We start from the raw sequence: 20,822 nt of genomic DNA, 5'->3' as shown, positions 1-20,822 counted from the left end.
CGTCTCCAGATGGTCGCCGACCTCGCGGGTCGAGGCCCCGGCGGTCTCGGGGTCGAACAACACCACCACGCCTCCACCACCTCCGCGACCCACTTAGGGCCCCCTGACCGCACTGGCGGCGCACGGGCCTTCCTTCGCGGGGCTGGATTTCCGGCGGTACTAGCTTGGGGCGGAGGTGGGACTTCCTGCGGCGCCTGCGTGTAGTGGATTTCCAGCGCGGGGCTGAGGGGGAGCCGCGACTTCCGGCGCCGGAAGTGTGGGGCATCGGGCCGCCGGGTCTTAGAGCTGTTCGTCCGCGTCCGTCCCCGGCGCCGCGTGGCTGGGAACCCACGGGCGGCAGCGCACGGCCCGGCTGGCACTGCGCGGTGGCGGGTTCGGCGGCGGCGTGACAGGTGAGTGCCGGCCTGCCATCTTCAGCCCGGGACGGGCCGCCTCTCTGTGTGTGGCAGCGGCCTCGCGCCGGGCGGGGCGTGCCTGTGGGGGCCGGCGGCCTAGTGCCCTCGGACCCCGCGCCCTCTGACCCCGATCGCGCGCCCCCGAACCTGGACCGCGTCTCCCCCGAACCCGCGCCCCGACCTGGACCGCGTCCCCCTCCGACCCCGAGCCCGGCCGGGTCTTGACGTGGTTGGAACGCGCGCCCCTCGCCCAGAGCGGCCTGTGAGGCGGGTCCTTTGAGGCGCCCGGGAGTCTCCCGCCCGCAAGCGCTCAGGAGCCCGGGAGCCGTGGGCCCCTTAGCGGGTGTGGGGCCGCGGGAGGGGCGCCGCGACCTTGGGCAGGAGTTGCCGCGGGTCCATGTCCAGCCTCGCGTCCTGCAGAGTGCTCGCACGGAGGCATCGGCGAGTGTCCTTTCTCCTCAGAGCTTTGGACAGCCGCGCGCACCTGTTGTGCCCTGGCCTTGAGCTGACACCCCAGCCACTTCCCCCAGGGGTACCGACAGCCCTCTGAATTCCCTAGTCCTGGTTTTACTAAGAAGATTTCACAGTTACGTATTTCGTCCGCGGTTCGAGGACCTTAACGATTAAGGTCTTTAAACAGTCTTGGTTGTTTTCCGGTTATCATGCCCCCAGTCCCGTCTCACGACCAGAGCTGGTGAGCGTGTGTTTCGTGCCTTCGACTGGGTCAACGATAGGACACCTTACCCGGGTTGACCGAGGGTGGACTGCGGCGCTGCCTCTGGTTGATGTCGCTCAGCAGTTGAGTTTGGTGTTTGCACAATGAAATGCTATGGAAAACTCTACCGACCTTTTTGTGGAAGTCCAGTCACGTTTTGTATTTTTAAGTGCCACATGCAAATTATATCCTTTAACCATTTTGTACACATGATTAACGTTCATGACGTTTACTATTCAGGCAGGTGTTTTTCTCTTGCTAAAAGAAAAGTGTTTAAAAATTCCACTGGATATGGAATTGTGAGTAATGTTTTGTGGGTGGGGGTAATAGGCATGTGGCAGTATATAGCAAGGACAAATGAGTTGGACAGAAGGAGAGTTTATATTAAATTCATTTGTTTGACCGATAGAATAGGGAGGTGGGATTTTTGGAGGGGACTATTTATACTTTTTTGAATGTGTTTAAAGAACCAGTAGGACCTTTTAGTCACATAAACCTTCTGTTTAAAGTGGTCATATGCCCTGTGATACAGGGTTAGTATGACTGTTTTGAAGAAAGATGGTTATCTTGGAATTTCGGGCTTCTGTTTTAGTTTGTATTGAGGTGAAACAGTGCATAGTGGTTAAAGCAGCTTACTCACCTGTGTGAAGAAGTTTTCTTTTTACAGCTCCATGGCCAATTGACTAAGTGTTAGTCTGTTAGGTACTTGGGAACTGTACCTCACCGAGGTGTTGTGAGTATTAGTGACTCTGTAGTTACTGATCCATTTGAGCCTCACCACAGACTTCCCAACCCATCAGTATCTCTCCATCATTTCTTTTGTCTGTATTTCCCTTCTTGTCTAGCTTAGGTTCCACGCTATATCACTTCAGTATTGTTTTTACAAACACCTGCAACCTGCTCCATTCTCCATGATGTCATCCTGCAAAACCCCTCAACGTGTTATCAGACATTTAAATAAGATTTATGCTAACACTGACCCGTGGACTGGGGTGAACACGATAGATACGTCCCTTCCTGGGCTAAGGGCTTGTTCTCCACCAGGGTGAGCTGTGGAAGGAAGGAAGGAAGTGGTGGTGGGACCAGTGAAGACTGTGGGGAACAAGATGGAGGATGTGAATGAAGAGGCAAGAGTAAAATTTTTAAAAAGTTTCAGGAAAAAGATTGTGATAGATTAACAGAAAAAAAAGAAATTTAAAAGAGGTTAGAAGAACTAGAGAAACCTACAGATCTAATTTTGGAAGAATTAGAAATTACGTAAAGTTTAGCTCAAGAAATTACAGGAAGAGACAGAAATTGAATTAGCCAGATAATCTTTTTTTTTTGTTTTTTTTTGCGGTACGCGGGCCTCTCACTGTTGTGGCCTCTCCTGTTGCGGAGCACAGGCTCCGGACGCGCAGGCTCAGTGGCCATAGCTCACGGGCCTAGCCCCTCCGCGGCATGTGGGATCTTCCTGGACCGGGGCGCGAACCCGTGTCCCCTGCATTGGCAGGCGGACTCTCAACCACTGCGCCACCAGGGAAGCCCAGCCAGATAATCTTTGAATGTTAATAACACAGTGTGTGGCATAGGCATTATGAACCCATATTGACATATGACTTCACAGTTTAGAAAGTTACTAAGAGAGAAAATCAGTATGAAAAAAATCATTTGAGGCCAGGTTTTGGGGAACCAAAACCTCTTCCAGATTTATAATTGTTTGAAATGTATGTGTTTGGTTGGAAATTGATCAATGGGAAAAGATGACCAGTGTATTGACTATTTTGTGAAGTGACCAACAAAAGCAGGCAAAGCCCAGAACACCATGTGGTTCATGGGGTTGAGGGAGGAGTTAAAGACTTAGGGACAGGCAGAAGGTGAGGATTTTAAGTTAGTTGTGAAGCAGATTGCTTATTTCCTACTGAAGATACAGAGGCTGGAAATGCCGGTGATGTGATACTTAAGGGAAACAATTGTTGAGGTGAAAGGAGGGTTGATACTGCAATTTTCACGGTTCCTATCACCAATTTGTAGAATCTTGGGTAGGCATTAACTTCCCAGTTTATGCTTACCAGATGCATAAACTTTCTACTGATGAAGTTCTTAAGGGAGGAAAGAGAAGCTCTTTGCTTCTTTATTTGCTTGATTGAAATGTCTAAAGGTAGTCTCCTTTTTTCTTGAGCTTTCACAGGGTGTTAATATGTTTGTTCCTATAAAAAACATAACTTATAAGCTGCGAAGTGACTATGATAAATCTCTGTGTTGAAAATCTTGACAACTGAGATGCTTTATGAAGTTAGTAATTTAATATGTATAATCACTGAAAAAGAGAATTATATCGACCTTTTTTTTTATGAAGAATATAATTTCTGGATAAGATTCCTTTAAATCAGTTTGATTTCTTGGTTAACTTTTGTGTATGGCGCACTTAAATAGTCTCTAAATGTTTCCCTTAAAAAATTACTGGAATATTCTTCACTGGGATCATAGGAGTTGCTTAATAACGTAAATTTGTTATTTGAAATAATAATATTCAAATATTTCAAATTAAATATCAGTATCTTTTTTTGTGTATATTAAATTCTACCAACCACAGATTCTGCCATTGTGAGTTTTTCTTTATACCTTTGTTTCAACTATCTCTAATTTCTATAGCTCAGATTTTTCAGATAAATTTCATGAAAAAGATTCGTTGTCATTTTGTTGTGTCAAAAATTAATCGAAATTAATTTTTCCATATATCATGTAAGGGACTGATAGTTTTATTTTTTGTCTGTATCTACCAGTAATATAACCTTTTTTTTCCCTTCTTGCGAAGAAGCGTAATAATGGTAAGGCATTGGACCTGGAGGCATGATGGAGTCAAACTGACCATCTTTACTGTCTGTGTCGACCTCTCCCAGATTTATACATGCTGCCTAGTTCTCTTTTCATCTCTAGACCCGTACACCTCCTGCTTCCTTGTATGTTAGATATTCAAAGACATTGCCAAAACATAATATATTCAGTATTAGGTCTTGGTTTCTTCTCCATATCTGCTGCCTCATCTCAGTAATCTGATCTCCGTTTCACCTACCTCTTGCCTCAGAAACAAGGGCTATCCTTGATACCTCTTTCTTCCCACCCCCAGCACCCCCTCATCCAGTCCATTCATCTACCTCTAATCTTAACTATCGTCATTTATTGCCTAGACTGTTTCAGTAACTTCCTAACTGGCTTCATTCATGGTCATCTTATCTTTCCATGTATTTTTCACATAGCAGCCAATCTAGTGTTGCTTATTTGCTTAAAAACTTTTAAGTAGCTTCCTTTTTATTTTACGATAAACTATAAACACGAAAGAACAGACTCTTAAGCCTGTCTCTCCACTTATCTTGCACCATTCTCTCCATTGTTTGCTGTGTTGTAGCTATAGTATTTATTTTTTAATATCTCTGATAAACTAGTCTCGTTCCTGGCTCAGGACATTTGCACATGCTGTTCCTGTCCTTAAAATATTTACTCCCTTTTCTGTTTTCCACATGGTTAACTCATAGGAATTCTTCAGTCTTGATTTAGATGCCAGTTTGTCAGAATGACCTTTGTAACTCTTTAGCTAATAGCTGGCCTCATAATATTTGCATATGTCTTTTGAAGCACTCATCACAATTTATAGCTTCTGTAATAAGTTATGAGATTGTGTGTTTAATGTCTGTCTTCCACCTCAACTCTAAGCAACCTGAGGGTAGGGACCAAGCCTGTTCTTTCACCACAACATTCCCAGTACCTAGCTCATCTACAGATGAGAGCACTGTTGATGAGTGACTTAATGAAATAATGCTGTTATCATCCCTGCTTTAAAGATGACACAGGAACCACCTTAGGAAGGTGGTTAAGTAACTAGACCAAGGTTACACAGCCCGTCAGTGGTAGATGTAGCATTCATCCATTTCTATTCATGCATACATTCAACAAATATTTGAGGATGTGTTTATGTCAAGCCTAACAAATACAGTAGTGGCCCCAGTTAACTGTGCCCCCGTCCTCATTGTGTTGATGGTGTAGTGGGGGAGACATTCATTAAGTGAGCAAACTATAAATAAGATCTAAGTACAAACGTGGTGAGGATCATGAAGTTCTGTGACTAGCGCTTGTCAAGGGAGGCCATTTTGAGGAAGTAACGGTCAAGCTGAGGCTTCATGATGGAAAAGAGCCAACCCTTTGAGGGGTTGGGGTGTGGGGTGGGGGGGACTTAGGTTTGTATGACTCCCAAACTCATGTTCTTAACCATTGGGCTCTTCTATGGATTTTATTCTGAGTGGGTGTTTAACTTAATTGGGTTATTTGTATCCATGTTATTCTACTAAATATCTGAAGTGCAAAACTATTTAGTTCCAGTCACTGTTATTTTTTAGGGAAGCACAATGTTATTCAGTGTATAACCAAAACTAGTGAGTGAAATAAGGTGTGATGGATTACACAAATTCTTTCTCATTCTCCCATCAAGAGGTGGTCTCAGCCCTCTACTTGAATCTGGGTTGGCCTTGTGACCTGCTTTGACAAATTGAATATCCAAAAAAGTGAGGGGAATGGAAGATTTTTTTTTTTAATGAGAATTTTAGAGATAAAAAAGCAACCTTATTCCTTTTTTTTTTCTTTTGCCCTTATTCCTTTTTTAAGTGTCCTTTAAAAAAAAAAAGATTTGAGAGTTAAATTTTGTCTATATAATGCTACAAAAAGTAAGTGATAATTTTAGTAGATTAATGGATTTCAGATTTTTAAACCTAAACACACAGAATTGACCAATTTGAATGTTTTTAGTGGGTTGTGAAACAAGACTTACTTTTCTGTTGCCATTTTAAACCAAGGCCTATACATGTCTAATTTGAGACTCAAAAGATCTCTGCCTTTGTAGTAGATGTACTTTTCCTATTCCTCCAAGTACAGCTAAAAACACTGGGCATTAAATACAGAAGAAATATGAGACTGAAAAGTGGAGAGAAGAAAGTAGACTAGCTAGATGTATGGGGACCTGAGAAATGATGCAGGGCTGAGTTTCCTGGGTTTTCTTTTTGCCCCATACATCCCGGCCTTGGGCCTGGAGAAACCAGCAACCCAGCAACACCAAAGGGCTCAGAGAAGCCCCAAGAAAAGCCAAAAGACCAGGAAAGAGACAGCCTGCCAGACAGGACATGTTTAGAAAACATTGTAGCCCCTGTCTCACCCTTACTATCAAAGGCAGGGTGGGGAATCTAGACTTTTACCCCTGACAGTCTTTATTGAGACAACACTCTGTGCTTGGTGGTATCAGTACGGAGCTGGGGTTTTCATCTCTGTTGGGTGGTAACAAAGAACACCCTCCTTCTTCCTGTTGGGATGGCCTCAGAAGAAACTTAGTAGAGATTCAGGAGTTTTACCATCACCCGTGGTAATGAGGCCGTGTAGGGCACAGTAATAAAGCACCCCTGGTTCAGCGCCTGTGATACAAGTAGAGGCCAAGGGAGAGGCTGAACTCTAACCCCGCCTGGCATTAACAAGGAGTACTTCCACCCAGATGAGTGGAAGCTGAGTGGGAAGCCCTCACTTCCATCTCCAACTTCTACATCCACCTGGCAGAAACAAGACCGCACCCTTGTTTGCCTGCTGGGGCAATGTCAGAAGAGGCCTGCTGTAATAGAAGACTGAAACCAGATCCCATGCCTGATAGCAGTGCCCACAATATTGAGGCTTAAGTGACAAGTATTTTAAAGCAGCCATCATAAAAGTTTTTCAGTGAGGAAATGCTAACACTTGAGGCAAATGAAAAATAGAAAATCTCAGGAAGAAAATATAGGATATAAAGAAGAAACAAATGGAAATTTTAGAACTGAGAAGTACAGTAAATGAGCTTGTGGAATCAGTTCACTGATTCTTTTCCTGTCCTTTCCATTCTTCCAACAGCAGAATGGAGAGGACAGAGGAAAAGAATCAGTGAACTTGAAGATAAAACAATAGAAATTAACCAATCTGAACAATAGAGAGAAAATAGACTGGAAAAAAGTAAACAGAACCCCAGGGACCTGTGAGACTTCAACAAGAGACCTATCTTTCTTATCATCAGAGTCCCAGAAAGAGAGGAGAAAGACAGTGAGGCTGAAAATATGTTTGAAGAAATACTGGTTGAGTATCTCCCAAATTTGGCAAGCCATAAACTTACAGATTGAAAAAGTTTAGTGAAATCCAGGCAAGATAAACTCAAAGAAATCTATGCTGAGACACATCATAGTCAAGCTTCTGAAACCAAAGATGAAAAAGCAGTGAGAGAGAGAAATGTCCCTTTACCTATAGTGGATTTCTCATCACAGACTACAGAGGCCAGAAGGAAGTAGCACATTTTTCAAGTGCTGAAGGAAACGAACTATCAACTTAGAATTCTCTATCAAGTGAAAACATCCTTCAAATGATTTGTCACCAGCAGACCTACCCTAAAATAATAGGTAGAGGAAATTCTCTAAACAGAAAGGAAATCATGTGGGAACACCAGGAAGGAAGAACAAACAATGGAAAGAAAAAATAAATTGGTAAATTCAGTAGACTTCCTTATCTGAAATTAGGTTTGAAGGTTGAACCATAGCCGTCTGATGTGGTTCTTAGTGTGTATAGAGGAAATACTAAAGATGATTGTGTTATAAATGGGGAGGGCAAAGGGACACAGAGGAAGTAAGGCTTCTACACTTTACCATGAACTGGTAGAAGTTGATGATCAGCAGACTGTGATAAGTTGTAAAGAGTTAATGAAAATCTAGAGCAGCCACTAAGAAAAATTATATGAAAGAGAGAAACTCAAAAACTAGATAAGTCAAAATGAAATTCTAAAAAATGTTCAAATAACCTACAAGAAGGCAGAAGAAAGAAACAAAATGAGAGAACAAACAATGAATTACGCACTATGCCCAAGAGGGATTTATTCCATGGATGCAAGGTTAGATCAATATTTGAAAATCATCAGTGTAATTGACCTTAAAAAAAAGCCATGTGATCATATTAAATGATGCAGAAAAAACATGACAAAATTTAACACTTATGAAACTCTCAAAACATGAATAATAGAGGGGGACTTTCTCAATTTGATAAAACAATATTTACCCAAAACCTACAGCTAGCATCATACTTAATGGTGAAAACTGAATATTTTTACCTTGAGATCAGAATAATGCAAGGGTGTTTGCTATCACTTTCTAATTCAACAGAGTACTGGAATTTCTAGCCAGATCAATAAGATAAGAAAAGGAAATAAAGGCATACAGATCAGAAAGGAAGAAGTAAACTGTTCTTTTTTTACGTGACATAATAGTCTACAGAGGAAATGCCAGATAATCTACAAAAAAATCTCGAACTAATAAATGAGCTCAACAAGAACGTAGGATACAAGCTCAGTACACAAAAATCAATTGTATTTTTGTATACCAGCAATTAACATGCGGAGATGGAAATAAAAATACAGTGTCATTTAAAATTGCTCAAAAATAAAAGTATAATCTTCAGGGTAATTTTAGAATGTATGTGTAGAAATTTTATGGGAAAACTACAAAACTGAGGAAAGAAATCAAAGACGATCTAAAACCTGTATACCGTGTTCATAGATTGGAAGTTTCAACATAATAAAGATGCCAGTTCTCTCCAAATTGGTAAACAGATTAAACACAATTCCTATCAAAATCCTATCAGGATTTTTGTAGATACGGACAAGATTATTCTAAATTTATATGGAAGGGCAAAGGAACTGGAATAGCTAAGACATTTTGAAAAAGATGTAAGTGATAGGAATCACTAATTTCAAGACAGCACAGAACAACGGAACAGAATAGGGAACCAAGAAATAATCCCATAGGAATAAAGCCAATTGATTTTCGATCAAGATGCCAAACTTTCTCAATTTAGTGTAGGATGGATAGTCTTCAGCATATGGTGCTAGAATAATTGGATATCACCAGAAAAAAACAACAACAAAACCCAAAAAACCTTGATCTAAACTTCACATCTTATAAAAATATCAGCCCAAAAATAGCTCATAAATTCAGATGTAACCTATAAAACTAAAATTTTAAGAAGAAAACATAGAAAAACTTTGGGATTTAGGACTGGTCAAAAGTTCTTAGGCATGACTCTAAAATTATCATTCTTAGAAGAAAAATAATTGATCAGTTGGACTTCATCAAAATTTAAAAGTTTTGGGAGAGTGGAGTTTGTGTGAATTATATCTCAATAAAGATTTTAAAAAACTTTAGTTTTTTTTCTTTAAACATACAGCAGTCTCACTCTTGGGCCTTCATCCAAAAGAAGTAGAAACTTAAGTTCACACAAAAGCCTGCATATTATTGTCATAGTAGCTTTATTTACAATAGTAAGAAACTGGAAAGCACCAGAATTTTTTGCAGTAGCTGCACGGTTAAGACAGCTGTACTCCATCCACACTGGAACAGCACCAGCAATCAGAAGGAGGTGGCTGTTGGCTCACATGGCAAGGGGACGGGTCCTGTGAGTGCTAAGCTCAGAATCTCCAGAGGGCACATACTCTGTGCTTGGCATTTGTATAACGTTCTACGACAGCAGAGTTGGGGGATGTATGGCTGTGGGGTGGGCTTCAGAAAAGGTGGGATACTCTACACCTTACAGAGTGAGGACCCAAAGATACTGTCAGTAGTTGAAGAAGGAAGAAACATAAGTACATACTTAAATTACATGCACTAAAATAGATAGATTGGGAGAAGGAGGGACCAATAAGAGCAAAAAATGAGTAGGTAATGTCCAAGACGTAAATCTGCAGTTGAAGAAGGAAAATCTCATGTGTAAATATATTTCTTAGAATCATATTAGCTGGGACTTCCCTTTTGGTCCAGTGGCTAAGACTCTGCACTCCCAATGCAGGGGGCCTGGGTTCGTTCCTTGGTCAGGGAATTAGATCCCACGTGCTGCAACTAAAGATCCTGCACGTGGCAAGACAGATCCCGTGTGCTACAACTAAGACATGGCTCAGCGGAAAAAAAAAATAATTAGCTAACAGTGATGTGATTATATTGGGAGGAGGAATTGATAATAGCAGGAAATGAGTAGATAATGTCCAAAATGGGTAAAGGACAATGTTTGCATTATGTGGATATTGGAATGCCGTGCAGGTATGCTGTGTAACGGCGGCCCTGACCACAGGTGTGTACTGGGAACATGGCTGGTTCCAAGCAAGAGGCATTGTGAGTATGAAGGAAAACGGGGAGCTTACGAACTGAAATACCCCGTTTGCGTTTTTTACGTTGACTAAAATGATATTATTTTAAACATATTGGGTTAGATCATTAGAATTTCACTTGTTCTTTTTTTAATGTGGCTACTAGAAAATTTATGATTACATGTGTGGCTTGCATTGGATTTCTCTTGGAGGGCATTGCTCTAGAATCTGTAGCCTGGAAAATTCAATTAGGATTGGTTCCCTCTGGGGAGTAGGCTGAGTCTGCCCAGAGTGGGCTAAGGGAGAGTTGTTATTTTAAGCCCTTCTTTGCTGTTTGATTTTTTTTTAAAGGATGTTAATGAAGTTTGATAAAAAGTTACCTCTTTAATAAAGGCTGTGGTCTCTATCTTAAAACATGATAATTTATCACATTCTAATTTACATAATAAATGTTAACATAGTAAGGAAATTTGCAATGAAAAGTAATCATCTATTTTTCCTTCATTTCAGTTTGCTGTGTCAGAAATAAAGTACTTGTTTTTCCTGCTCCTGTTTAGCTTCTTGCAGGAGTGACCAGGATATCACCTTTCAGAAGTAATGCCCACAGAAAGCGGGAGTTGTTCAACTGCTCGCCAAGCAAAACAGAAACGCAAATCTCACAGCCTTTCCATACGAAGAACTAACAGCTCAGAGCAGGAGAGGACTGGCCTGCCGAGAGACATGTTAGAGGGACAAGTGAGTGTCTGGTGAAGATGTGGATCATGTTTGCAGTGTTTCAAACATAGCCAAATATATGCAGGTCTCCAAAGTAGAGAAAAAGTGTGGGTTACCAAAACACACAGCCTCCCTCATAAACCAGTTAAAACTGCTGTCAACAGCTTACACAGAGACAGAATTCGGTTTCCAGGTTAATGTGTTTACAGTACTTAATAAAAAATGTGGGTGTGACAGTTTGGACTAGTTTTTATTCTTTGTACAGGTGAATTGACAGTGTAGTTAGGTTTTCTGTCTCAGAGTCTCCAGAAGAGAAGAGAATCAGGTATAATGATCTCTTTCTATTCTCTGCAGAGTTTTTGGAATCTGATGTTTCAGTAACTTTTCTTGGCTTTATCCTGTGTTTGCTGTAGTTGAGTGTGTTATCTGCTGTTTATTACATTATGTCTTTCTGATAATTTGGTACCACCTTTGATTAAATGATCTAATATTTTATTGATAAGTTTGCTTTTACTTTTCCTAGTTCCTTTATGATGAAGAAAATGTTAGATTTTTAAAAAAACATTGTCGTGAAGCCTAAATAAAATACATGTTATGATAAAATAAATTATAGCTACATCTGCTATATCTTTACATAGGCGTAAGTATATATGTAAAAAAATAAATACATATAAATTTATAATAATTCTTTTGCAATTAGAACTAATTCATCAGCCATAATGTTAAAGGAAAATATGGCTTAAATCTGAGAAACTGGCTCATTTGCATATTGACTTTGTTAGAAGCAAGCCGGGATGTGGAGGATGTGTTTCTAGGAGGCAGCTGTGTGTGCTTGGAACCTAGCGCCGCCTTTTCTGGCATGTGGTAAACGTTCACTTAATGTCCTCTTATGTGTTGACTGGATGAATAAATGAAATGGTTGCATTTTAACTTAAATTTGGAAATAAAATCATAGATTTAAGGGGCCTCCAAAATGGCTTTGATGTTTTTCGTGAGCTCGAATGGCCGTAGCAAAGCATCGCAGACTGGGAGCTTAAACTGCAGACACTGCTTACTCCCTGTCCTGGAGGCAGAAAGCTGGAGGTCCAGGTGTGGGCAAGTTGGTCCTCCTGAGGCCTCTCTCCTGGGTGTGGATGCCATCTTCTCCCTGTGTCCTCACAAGGTCGCCCTTCTGTGGGTGTCTGTGTTCTGATCTCGTCTCATAAGGAATGTTTGAATCAGAGCTGTGCAGTGGAACTTCTGTGATGGAATGTTGTAGATCTGTGCTATCACATATGGGAACCAAGAGCCACATGTGGCTAGTGGGACTGAGGAATTAAAAAAATTGTAATTAACTTACTTTTAAATTTAGTCAAATGTGTCTGTTGGCTACCCCCTTGGATAGTGCAGGTAGTCTAAGATACTTTTAAGTTGTTAGATTTACTTAAATTTCAAGCAGTGACAATTCTACAGCCGTGTCTGCTGGCATCTTCTGTTGGTAACACCATGTTCTCAGGGCCTTCTGCACTGTCCCCGTTGTGATGTAGAGCCAGCAGGTAGTTGCATCTCGGGGTAACCCTTTATGAGGGTCATTCAGAACCCTGCGGGCGGGTCGGTGCGTGCTGGTGGACGAGGAGCTCCCTTGTGGGCTGGTGGGGGTGCTCTGCCCAGTTCCGTGGCAGCAGGACGGTGGTGACGGCGTTGGGCATGGGCACTTGGCATGGTAGGCAAGGGGCAGACTTCGGGTGCGAGAGGCCAATGATCAGGGCATCTGAGTGGAGCCGTAGGTCATTACCCTAGACAGGGTTGCAGTCAAGCTGTCAGTTCTTGGGGAGTCTTTATGGGAATTTTGTGTCTTGGATTCACGAGTCGGAAGCATTTGAGGCACTGGTGCTTGGCTCAGAGGTGGGAGGCCCGTGTCTACACCGGGAAGCATCAGCTGAGGCCGGGAAAGGGGCCTCCTGCCTCCTCTTTCACGTTGGCTGTGACAAAACACAGATTCTTTTAGAACTTTACTGAATCGTAGCTTTTGTGTCATGAGTTTTCTCAAATGATACCAGAAGTTCAGCACCTCTCACTTGGGGGCAACCGCAGAGCTGGGCTGTGCTCCGCTTGCCTCTGGTCGAGAAGTTCCCCTTTCACTGCACGTCTCCTTGATTGTCTTTATTTTATCAAGTGAAGTTAATGCTGACATTGTCTCCCTTTACAATTACATCTTACATGAAGCTGCATTTACCATTCGAAGTAAAGGTAACGTTTCAGTTGCTGAATAATGACCTTAACATTAAATACTGTGAGGGTAGGTGAGTAGGAATTGATACACAGAAGAGGAGATTGGCCTTGGGAGGGGCCCACAAGGCTCTCAACTGGTGCCGCCCCCGCCCCCTTGAGGAGGGCTAAGTGGATGAGGGGTGCGGGAGAATGGGCAGGGGGAGGCCACAGGCAGGTGGACAGGGTGTCAGACGTTAATCGTGATGGTTTATTTTGCGTTCATTGTTATTTTAAGATGTCGTTTCTTTTTTTTCATTGGTATTTTAGAGGGTTGTTGAGAGAGGCTTATCACCAATTCTCCCAGATTGAATTTTTAAACAAGTGGCGTCACATATCTTTAAGTAGCTTGTAAAGTTGATGTTCATGTTCTGTGATTATTTCAAAACATGTTGCTAAACGTTGGTATCATTACAGATCATTTTGCCTAAAATTCCTATCTTCCTAAGAAGTTAATCTGAGAAAGGATTTAATAAACATTATGTCTTATTTTTGTATTTGCAACTCATTAAACATCAAAAAGTTTATGCTGCATATAAATTTGAAAACTCACTTGGAAAATTACATTGCATCAGTTAACCATTGAAACATTATTTTAGAAATATCTTTTAAGAATTTTGTTTGAAAATAACTCTTAAGTGGTAGGGTGGGGCACATACAAAATATTGTCTAGGCCGCACTCTCAGGAGGTTGGAGTGGAACATAGCCTCTGTCAGTACCAGCAGTGCCTGGAAAGTGAGTGCCTAAGAACACAGTTGGTGCTTAGGACACCGGGCCCAGGAAGCTGCTGCTGCTGCTTCCTTTGACTTCCTGCCTGGTGGGGGCAGGGTGCTGGTGGTGGGCAGAGCACCTGCGAAGGCCTGGGAGCTTCCACGTGGGTGTTTTCATTTAGCCGATACATGTTTTGCTCTTACAGCTGAGGGTTCTTTTCCCTCCTTACAACAATCTTCTAGGTATTGAGTAGAGTTACAGGAAATGATCCAATTTATTTTGCTTGAAGCACAGTGAACATGAGGACTGTAAGGTACATCTTCTATTAGTAAACAGCTTATTAAAATTAATTTATAATACCATATTCTAGAGCTTAAAGGCTTTTTATAACTTCATTTTCTACAAATTTGGGAGTTTTTGAATAAGGTATGCTTGTTTCTTTCCTTGTGAAAGGAAGTTACATGTTTGAAGACATGCTTGGTCTTAAATCTCATGCCATCCTGGGTAACCATTTATACAATTTGATTTTAGTTTCATCTGTAGAAATTAGAAACTTTAAGTTCTTTGAGTGTTTATGTATAAGAAATAAAATATGTAAAGATGTAAAATAAGAGTTTAAATAATTCACTTTGGAAAAATTATATTGGTGCTTGGTGTCAGAGTTTCTCGTTCACTCTTTCGTTCCTTTTAAGCAGAGTCTTCTTTTTCTACAGGATTCTAAACTGCCTTCCTCGGTTCGCAGTACTCTTTTGGAACTGTTTGGTCAAATAGAAAGAGAATTTGAAAACCTTTATATTGAAAACTTAGAATGTGAGTATCTCTCTTATTTTAAATACTTTTATAACTTTTCACTTCTCCATACAAATATTTGAGAGTTTAATTTATGGGTAGACATTCACCTTTGTATTCCTTTTCTGTTCTGCTTTGACAAACTGTAGGGGCTCAGGATGGCACACGTTTATTATCTGACTGCTCTGCACACTCAAGTCAGGGTGTTGGCAGAGCTGTGCTCCTTCTGGAGCATGAGGAGGAGTGTGTCTCCTGCTGGTTTGGGTTGCGATCTCAGTTCCCTGTGGTGTGAAGACAGAGGCCCCCATCTTGCTGGCATTCCCCCTGTCCTTGGCTCGATGGCCTTCCTTCCTCTTTATCTTCAAAGCCATCAGTGGCAGGCAGAGTCCTCCTTGTCCATCTCTGATTTACTCCTAGGGACACGTGGGAAGGATGGGCCACCTGGGTCACACAGCATCATCTCCCATCAGAGGTCCTTCACTTCAGTCACACCTGCAGGGCTCCTTTGCCACCAGGTCATGTGTTCACAGGTTATCTTTGGGGCAGGCAGTATTCTGCTGACCACACCTGGCAATCTGAATTATGATTTTATGAAGAACGAATGCATCTTATAACTTTCCCTACACAAAGTATACTATAAATTAAGAAAACATTGATTCATTTCTTTAAAATATACTGTGTTTAGAGAACTTCCTAAAATGTGTGTGTTATCTGTTTGACTTATTAAAGGTAAATCAAAAGAACTTTTAATTAGCTTGGCTTTAGATTTTTTTTTTTTAAATTTTAGAAACAATGTATTCATTTGCTTAAAGAGTCAAGCAGTGTAAGAAGGAAAGATCTACCTTTACCCCCTGCCTATAGGCCCATCCCACACTGCAAAGGAAAACATTTTCTGCATATTTTGCTTTTAGTTCTTCTCACGATAATTTTTGTTTTGTTTTGGACTTTATCCTCTTTTTTTAAATGTCTGTTAAGTTTTAAGGACGTACTTTCCAACTTTCCAGCCTTAACACTTAAGCAGTGATTTTGATACAGAGACTTCCACTTTCTCTGAATCCAGGGATGCTGCCCGGATGCTAGTTTAGAGTTGGGCAGGTTGGGAAGTCCCTGGCACGACTGATCCATTACCTGTGTCATTCACCATAGCAGTTTTGTTTGTTTGTTTGTTTGTTTTGCGGTACGCGGGCCTCTCACTGTCGTGGCCTCTCCCGTTGCGGAGCACAGGCTCCGGACGCACAGGCTCAGCGGCCATGGCTCACGGGCCCAGCCGCTCCGCGGCATGTGGGATCTTCCCAGACCGGGGCACGAACCCGTGTCCCCTGCATCGGCAAGCGGACTCTCAACCACTGTGCCACCAGGGAAGCCCCATAGCAGTTTTTGATGAAAGGTTTTTCTAACTGCTTTTCCCTGGGAATGATTTTCCCCACGCCGGCTGTCCTTCCTTTCTCCTGCATGTCGTCCTGTCCTGGCAGCCAGATCATCAAATCCTAAGAGGAGGGATGGGGAATTTTCTCCATGTGTCTCTGGAGCTGGTAGCCAGGCATTCACAGCCACAATTAAGAAAGCAGAGGTCAGAAAGGCAGGGTCCGTCTGTGGGCTGCCTTGGCTTCTTGGTCATGATAATTTTTGTAAATTGAAATAATCTTCTATTTTAGCCATGTCAGCCTTAGGCCACATGCATTTATGCTTCACTGTCAAGCGTTGGGAAATGAACCTGTCCTTCTTTACCCTCTCACTGTTCCATTATCTTCAGTTTTTGTTATTTTTTTTTAAATAATTTTTTAAAATTTATTTATTTATTTTTGGCTGCGTTGGGTCTTCGTTGCTGTGTGTAGGCTTTTTCTAGTTGCTACTCTTCGTTGTGCGCGGGCTTCTCATTGCAGTGGCTTCTCTTGCTGCGGAGCACAGGCTCTAGGCGTGTGGGCTTCAGTAGTTGTGGCACGCGGGCTCAGTAGTTGTGGCTCGCGGGCTCTAGAGTGCAGGCTCAGTAGTTGTGGTGTACGGGCTTAGTTGCTCTGTGACATGTGAGATCTTCCCGGACCAGGGCTCAAACCCGTGTGCCGTGCATTGACAGGCGGATTCTTAACCACTGCGCCACCAGGAAAGTCCAGTTTTTGTTATTTTTATAGAGCTTGTGTTTATAAAATTTATATCATGCAAATGTAATCATAATCAGGATTTTCATGTTTTTTAAGTTGTTTCCAAAAATTGAATACTAATAAATAGCATTTGCATTGTTAAAATATTTTTCACTCTAGAAGTAATTGGTGTGGATCAGTGGTGAAGACAGTGTAATCCTGTGTCATTTAAACTTTGCTGTTGGAAAATTTAATGTTTTAATATTGGATTCTCTTATAAGTCCACCTTGAAAATTTACAGAGTGAGTAATTATGCCAACTTTTTATCAAATAAAAATTAGGTACCGTGTACTGCATCTGATTTTAAGGGTTTGTTATCAGAGTTGTAGCAACCCAGGTATTACTGAATTTCCATTGTGATCTAAGGCCTTATGTTTTATGAGTTGATGCAGTTTGTTCAAGAAAAACTATAGGGCTACAAACAACTAATGCTGGAGGTACTTGGAGTTTACACTGTCAGTTGCTTAATGGTTTTGGTGGCTTCCTGCTTCCTGTGAACATGTCCAAATGCTCAGGCTGGATCTGTTCCGAGCCTTTTGCCCTCGGCCTTCCTTCCACACCACCCTCCCCGCCCTCCCTGCCCTCCCTGTAGCCTCAGCACACCGTGGGCAGCCTGGGCAGCGGCAGGCACAGAGCCCAAGTGCTGGCTGCATGCGCGGCTCATGGGATCTCAGTTCCCTGACCAGGGATTGAACTGGGCCCTGAGAGTGAGAGCGCCGAGTCCTAACCACTGGACCGCCAGGGAACTCCCAAATGTTAATTTTTTTTTTTTTTTTCCCCTTGAATTTTTAATCTTTGAGGTATATAATCCTCACTGTGCCCTGTGGTGCCAGGCAACAATAGTTAGGTTTTGTTATTGTATGTTTTTTCCCCCCAATTTCAGTATTCTCAGCTAGATTGTAAGTGTTTCATTGAGTTTTGGACAGTGTCAGAATAACATTTTTAAGTGCATTGAATAAAGTACAAAGGACACGAACTATGTTGAAATCCAAGAGCCCTGCTTGAGGACCCGATAGCACAAGGTCTTTCTGGTGTGGGAAGTGTGGTGGGCTTTTTAATTTTGGAATGATGTCTTGAGTTTTTTGGAACTCTGTAAATGTGACCTTGTTTACTGGGATATCATTCCTGTGTTTGTTTAGACAGTACTAATGTATAACATTTTTATGTGTTCACTTTTGGATTTGGTGAATATACATCAAAAGTACATGTTTTACTTTTCAGTGCGCAGAGAAATCGAGACTCTTAATGACCGTTTAGCTGCCGAAGGACAAGCAATCGATGGGGCAGAGCTGAGTAAGGGCCAGCTCAAAACCAAAGGTAAGGCTGCCTTCCCACAGGACTCAACCTACACATTACGCTCGGAGGGAGTTTGGAATTTAGTGGAGGACAGGACTCACTTCCTTTCTGCAGTCATCAGGACTTGGAATAATGTAATTTGGGTGTGGGTGTAGAAGGAAGAGGAGGTTTCGGGAAGCCCCATGTCCCATGCCCCTGGCTTGCATTGTCTTCCTGTGTGGAACAGAAGGCGGGGCGAGCTGTCTCCCTGTCCCAGCTCTGACGTTCATGGTGCTTTGGTTGTGTGATTGTCTTGACGGTTGGTTCTGTGTCTCTGCAGCCAGTCACAGTACCAGCCAGCTTTCTCAGAAACTGAAGACTACCTACAAGGCCTCCACCAGCAAGGTACGTGTGGCTCTCAACCTGTCACGTGTATGTAGGGTGTGCACATATGTGCGATAGAGAGAAACCTAATTTTTAAAAGGAGTATTGTCGATGTTAAGTGGCCACAGTGCATAGACACCTGGACGTTACCTTTGTTACTGCGGCTGATACATTATGTGTTAGTGTGGTTTTTTTTTGTGGGAAAGTACATTTTGTATTGTTATTTGGCTTGATATGGAGATTCTGAATTTGGAGAAGCTAAAAAATGGGTATAAAGCAGTGGAACTTACGTTCTGAGCTGTAGTTACATTTTAGTTCACCGCTTCTTTAATTTTCTAAGTATGATCAAGAAATGAAGGTCTGTGTCCAAGGCAAATAGAGATATTTGTCATATTTTGCTTTTTTAAAAATTATCTTCTTCTGACATTCTTAAAGTGGCAAAGATTTAATTATTTGGGAATTAATTTATCTATGGGGGAGTACTGTTATGAAGTAATATTTTGAGGTAATTTTGTGTGCATCACCACGTTGGAGTATTTGGAATAAACAAAAGATAAATTAATCACCTAACCTTAATGAGTGTACATTACTTTTGCTAAACCTTAGAAAAAAGTTGAAATTTGTGGTGAGTCTGCTGTGAAGGCTATAGTTAATGTTAGCTTTTTACTTTTCCAATTTGCTCTCTTCAGCTTAAAGTTACTTATGATATCCACAGTGAGATGAACTGCAATTCAAGGAGCAGCTTCAGTCTTACGCTATTTCTGCTTATTTGAAAGTCTTTGGTAATTTTTTGTTGTTTAAAAATCTGAATATTGCTGACTTTTTGTGTTTCCTTTGATTACTCTAGAGTGTAAGTGGCTAATTAAAATTTTTTTATTCTGTATTATCTAGCTTACACTTAGTAGTTTTGCAGTTTTTAATAAATTAACATTAAACTACTTCTTTAAAATGTCAAGTGGGGTTATGTTCTTCCTTATCTAACTTCTTGTTATATTGTTTTGAATTATATTGTTTATTCCAGTTTATGTATACAGTGTATGGTCTTAGAATTCCAAAACTTTGTGATCATTCCTTTTTTTTTTCAATTTTATTTATTTTTGGCTGTGTTTGGTCTTCGTTGTGGTGCTCGGGCTTCTTATTGTGGAGGCTTCTCTTGTTGAGGAGCACGGGCTCTAGGTGTGCAGGCTTCAATAGTTGCAGCATGCGGGCTCAGTAGTTGTGGCTCACAGGCTCTAGAGCACAGGCTCAGTAGTTGTGGCACACAGGCTTAGTTGCTCTGTGGCAGGTGGGATCTTCCGGACCAGGGCTCAAACCCGTGTCCCCTGCATTGGCAGGCGGATTCTTAACCACTCCGCCACCAGGGAATTCCCTGTGATCATTTCTGAAGTAGAGGAAGAAAGGATTATATAGAGTTACCCCTTACCATGAGTAGTAAAACTTAAGAATTGGGCAAAGGTAAAAATATGTACAATAATTGCTTTAAAAGAATGTGTTAGACATATTTAAAGCCCCAGTCATTTTAGAAACTAAAAATTCATCTGGATTAGAAAAAACCATCTTCATAGCACTGTGCACCCATCTTAAAGAGTGAAGGTGAACATGGAGATCTGGCGTGTTTTGCCCTGGCCACAGGGTCAGTTCTCATAGTGGAGCCGGGAAGGCTTCTCACTCCCCCGCAGACCCACCCTTCCTGGGGGCCTGGGACTCAGCTCTAAGGCCTGTTGGGACAGCGCCACATTCTAACCGGCCAACCACTTTATAGGAACTTGTGAAATTGTTCACACAGGTTTTTATAAAGATAAGTATCTTTTGCTGTGAAAAAACCTGTTTTGGTTTTTTAGAGCACTTTAAGTTGTATCTCAGTGCAGAATAATTCAGAAGCATCCTTCTGCTTTTCCATCACAAATGTTCCCTGGGAGTAATTCAGTCTGTCTTGTGGGCCTCTTTGCAGTTGTGTCTGAGTCCACATTTTTAAAGTAGTTCATAGGTGGTCAGAGTATGACGGACACCTGGAAGCAGCACCTGAGACCGTTTGCGCAGTATCATCAACTGCATGCCCTCTCCCCATACTCCTCTGGAAATGCAGTCGGCATGAGGCTTGGCCATGACCGGAATGTTGGCCGTGACCCCAGTTTCTGCTGGTCGAGTCGGGGCGGTTTGTGTCTCGTAACAGTGCTGTCTGGGAAGCTTCCCACCGCTCACCGTGTGCTTTGCCCCTGCCCCTCCTAAAGGCGTCTGAAGGGCACCAGAGGCACAAAAGCACTTTTCCTTGTGGAGGGACCGCATGGTGTTGC

At 42.0% G+C, this 20,822-nt stretch overlaps 1 protein-coding gene across 4 annotated transcripts in view; it reads left to right on the top strand.

Annotated features, from left to right (window-relative positions):
• The window catches only part of WDR37 (WD repeat domain 37), a 61,752-nt gene that overhangs the window by 2,394 nt on the left and 38,536 nt on the right, over positions 1 to 20,822 (top strand). For 2 of the 4 annotated variants that reach the window (XM_079912963.1, XM_079912960.1), the window contains exons 1-5: positions 250 to 392; positions 10,828 to 11,005; positions 14,656 to 14,752; positions 18,091 to 18,186; positions 18,485 to 18,549. In XM_079912963.1, coding sequence (XP_079769089.1) covers positions 10,868 to 11,005; positions 14,656 to 14,752; positions 18,091 to 18,186; positions 18,485 to 18,549 — 396 coding nt within the window. In that variant the 5' untranslated portion in view covers positions 250 to 392; positions 10,828 to 10,867. Of the gene's footprint in view, positions 1 to 249; positions 393 to 10,827; positions 11,006 to 14,655; positions 14,753 to 18,090; positions 18,187 to 18,484; positions 18,550 to 20,822 lie in introns of those variants that run through there. The other 2 variants (XM_079912961.1, XM_079912962.1) reach the window with 1 other exon arrangement.

This window comes from Stenella coeruleoalba (assembly GCF_951394435.1).
Source record: "Stenella coeruleoalba genome assembly, chromosome: 2".
Taxonomy (NCBI): Eukaryota; Metazoa; Chordata; class Mammalia; order Artiodactyla; family Delphinidae; genus Stenella; species Stenella coeruleoalba.
This window is presented reverse-complemented; position numbering and strand designations above follow the sequence as displayed.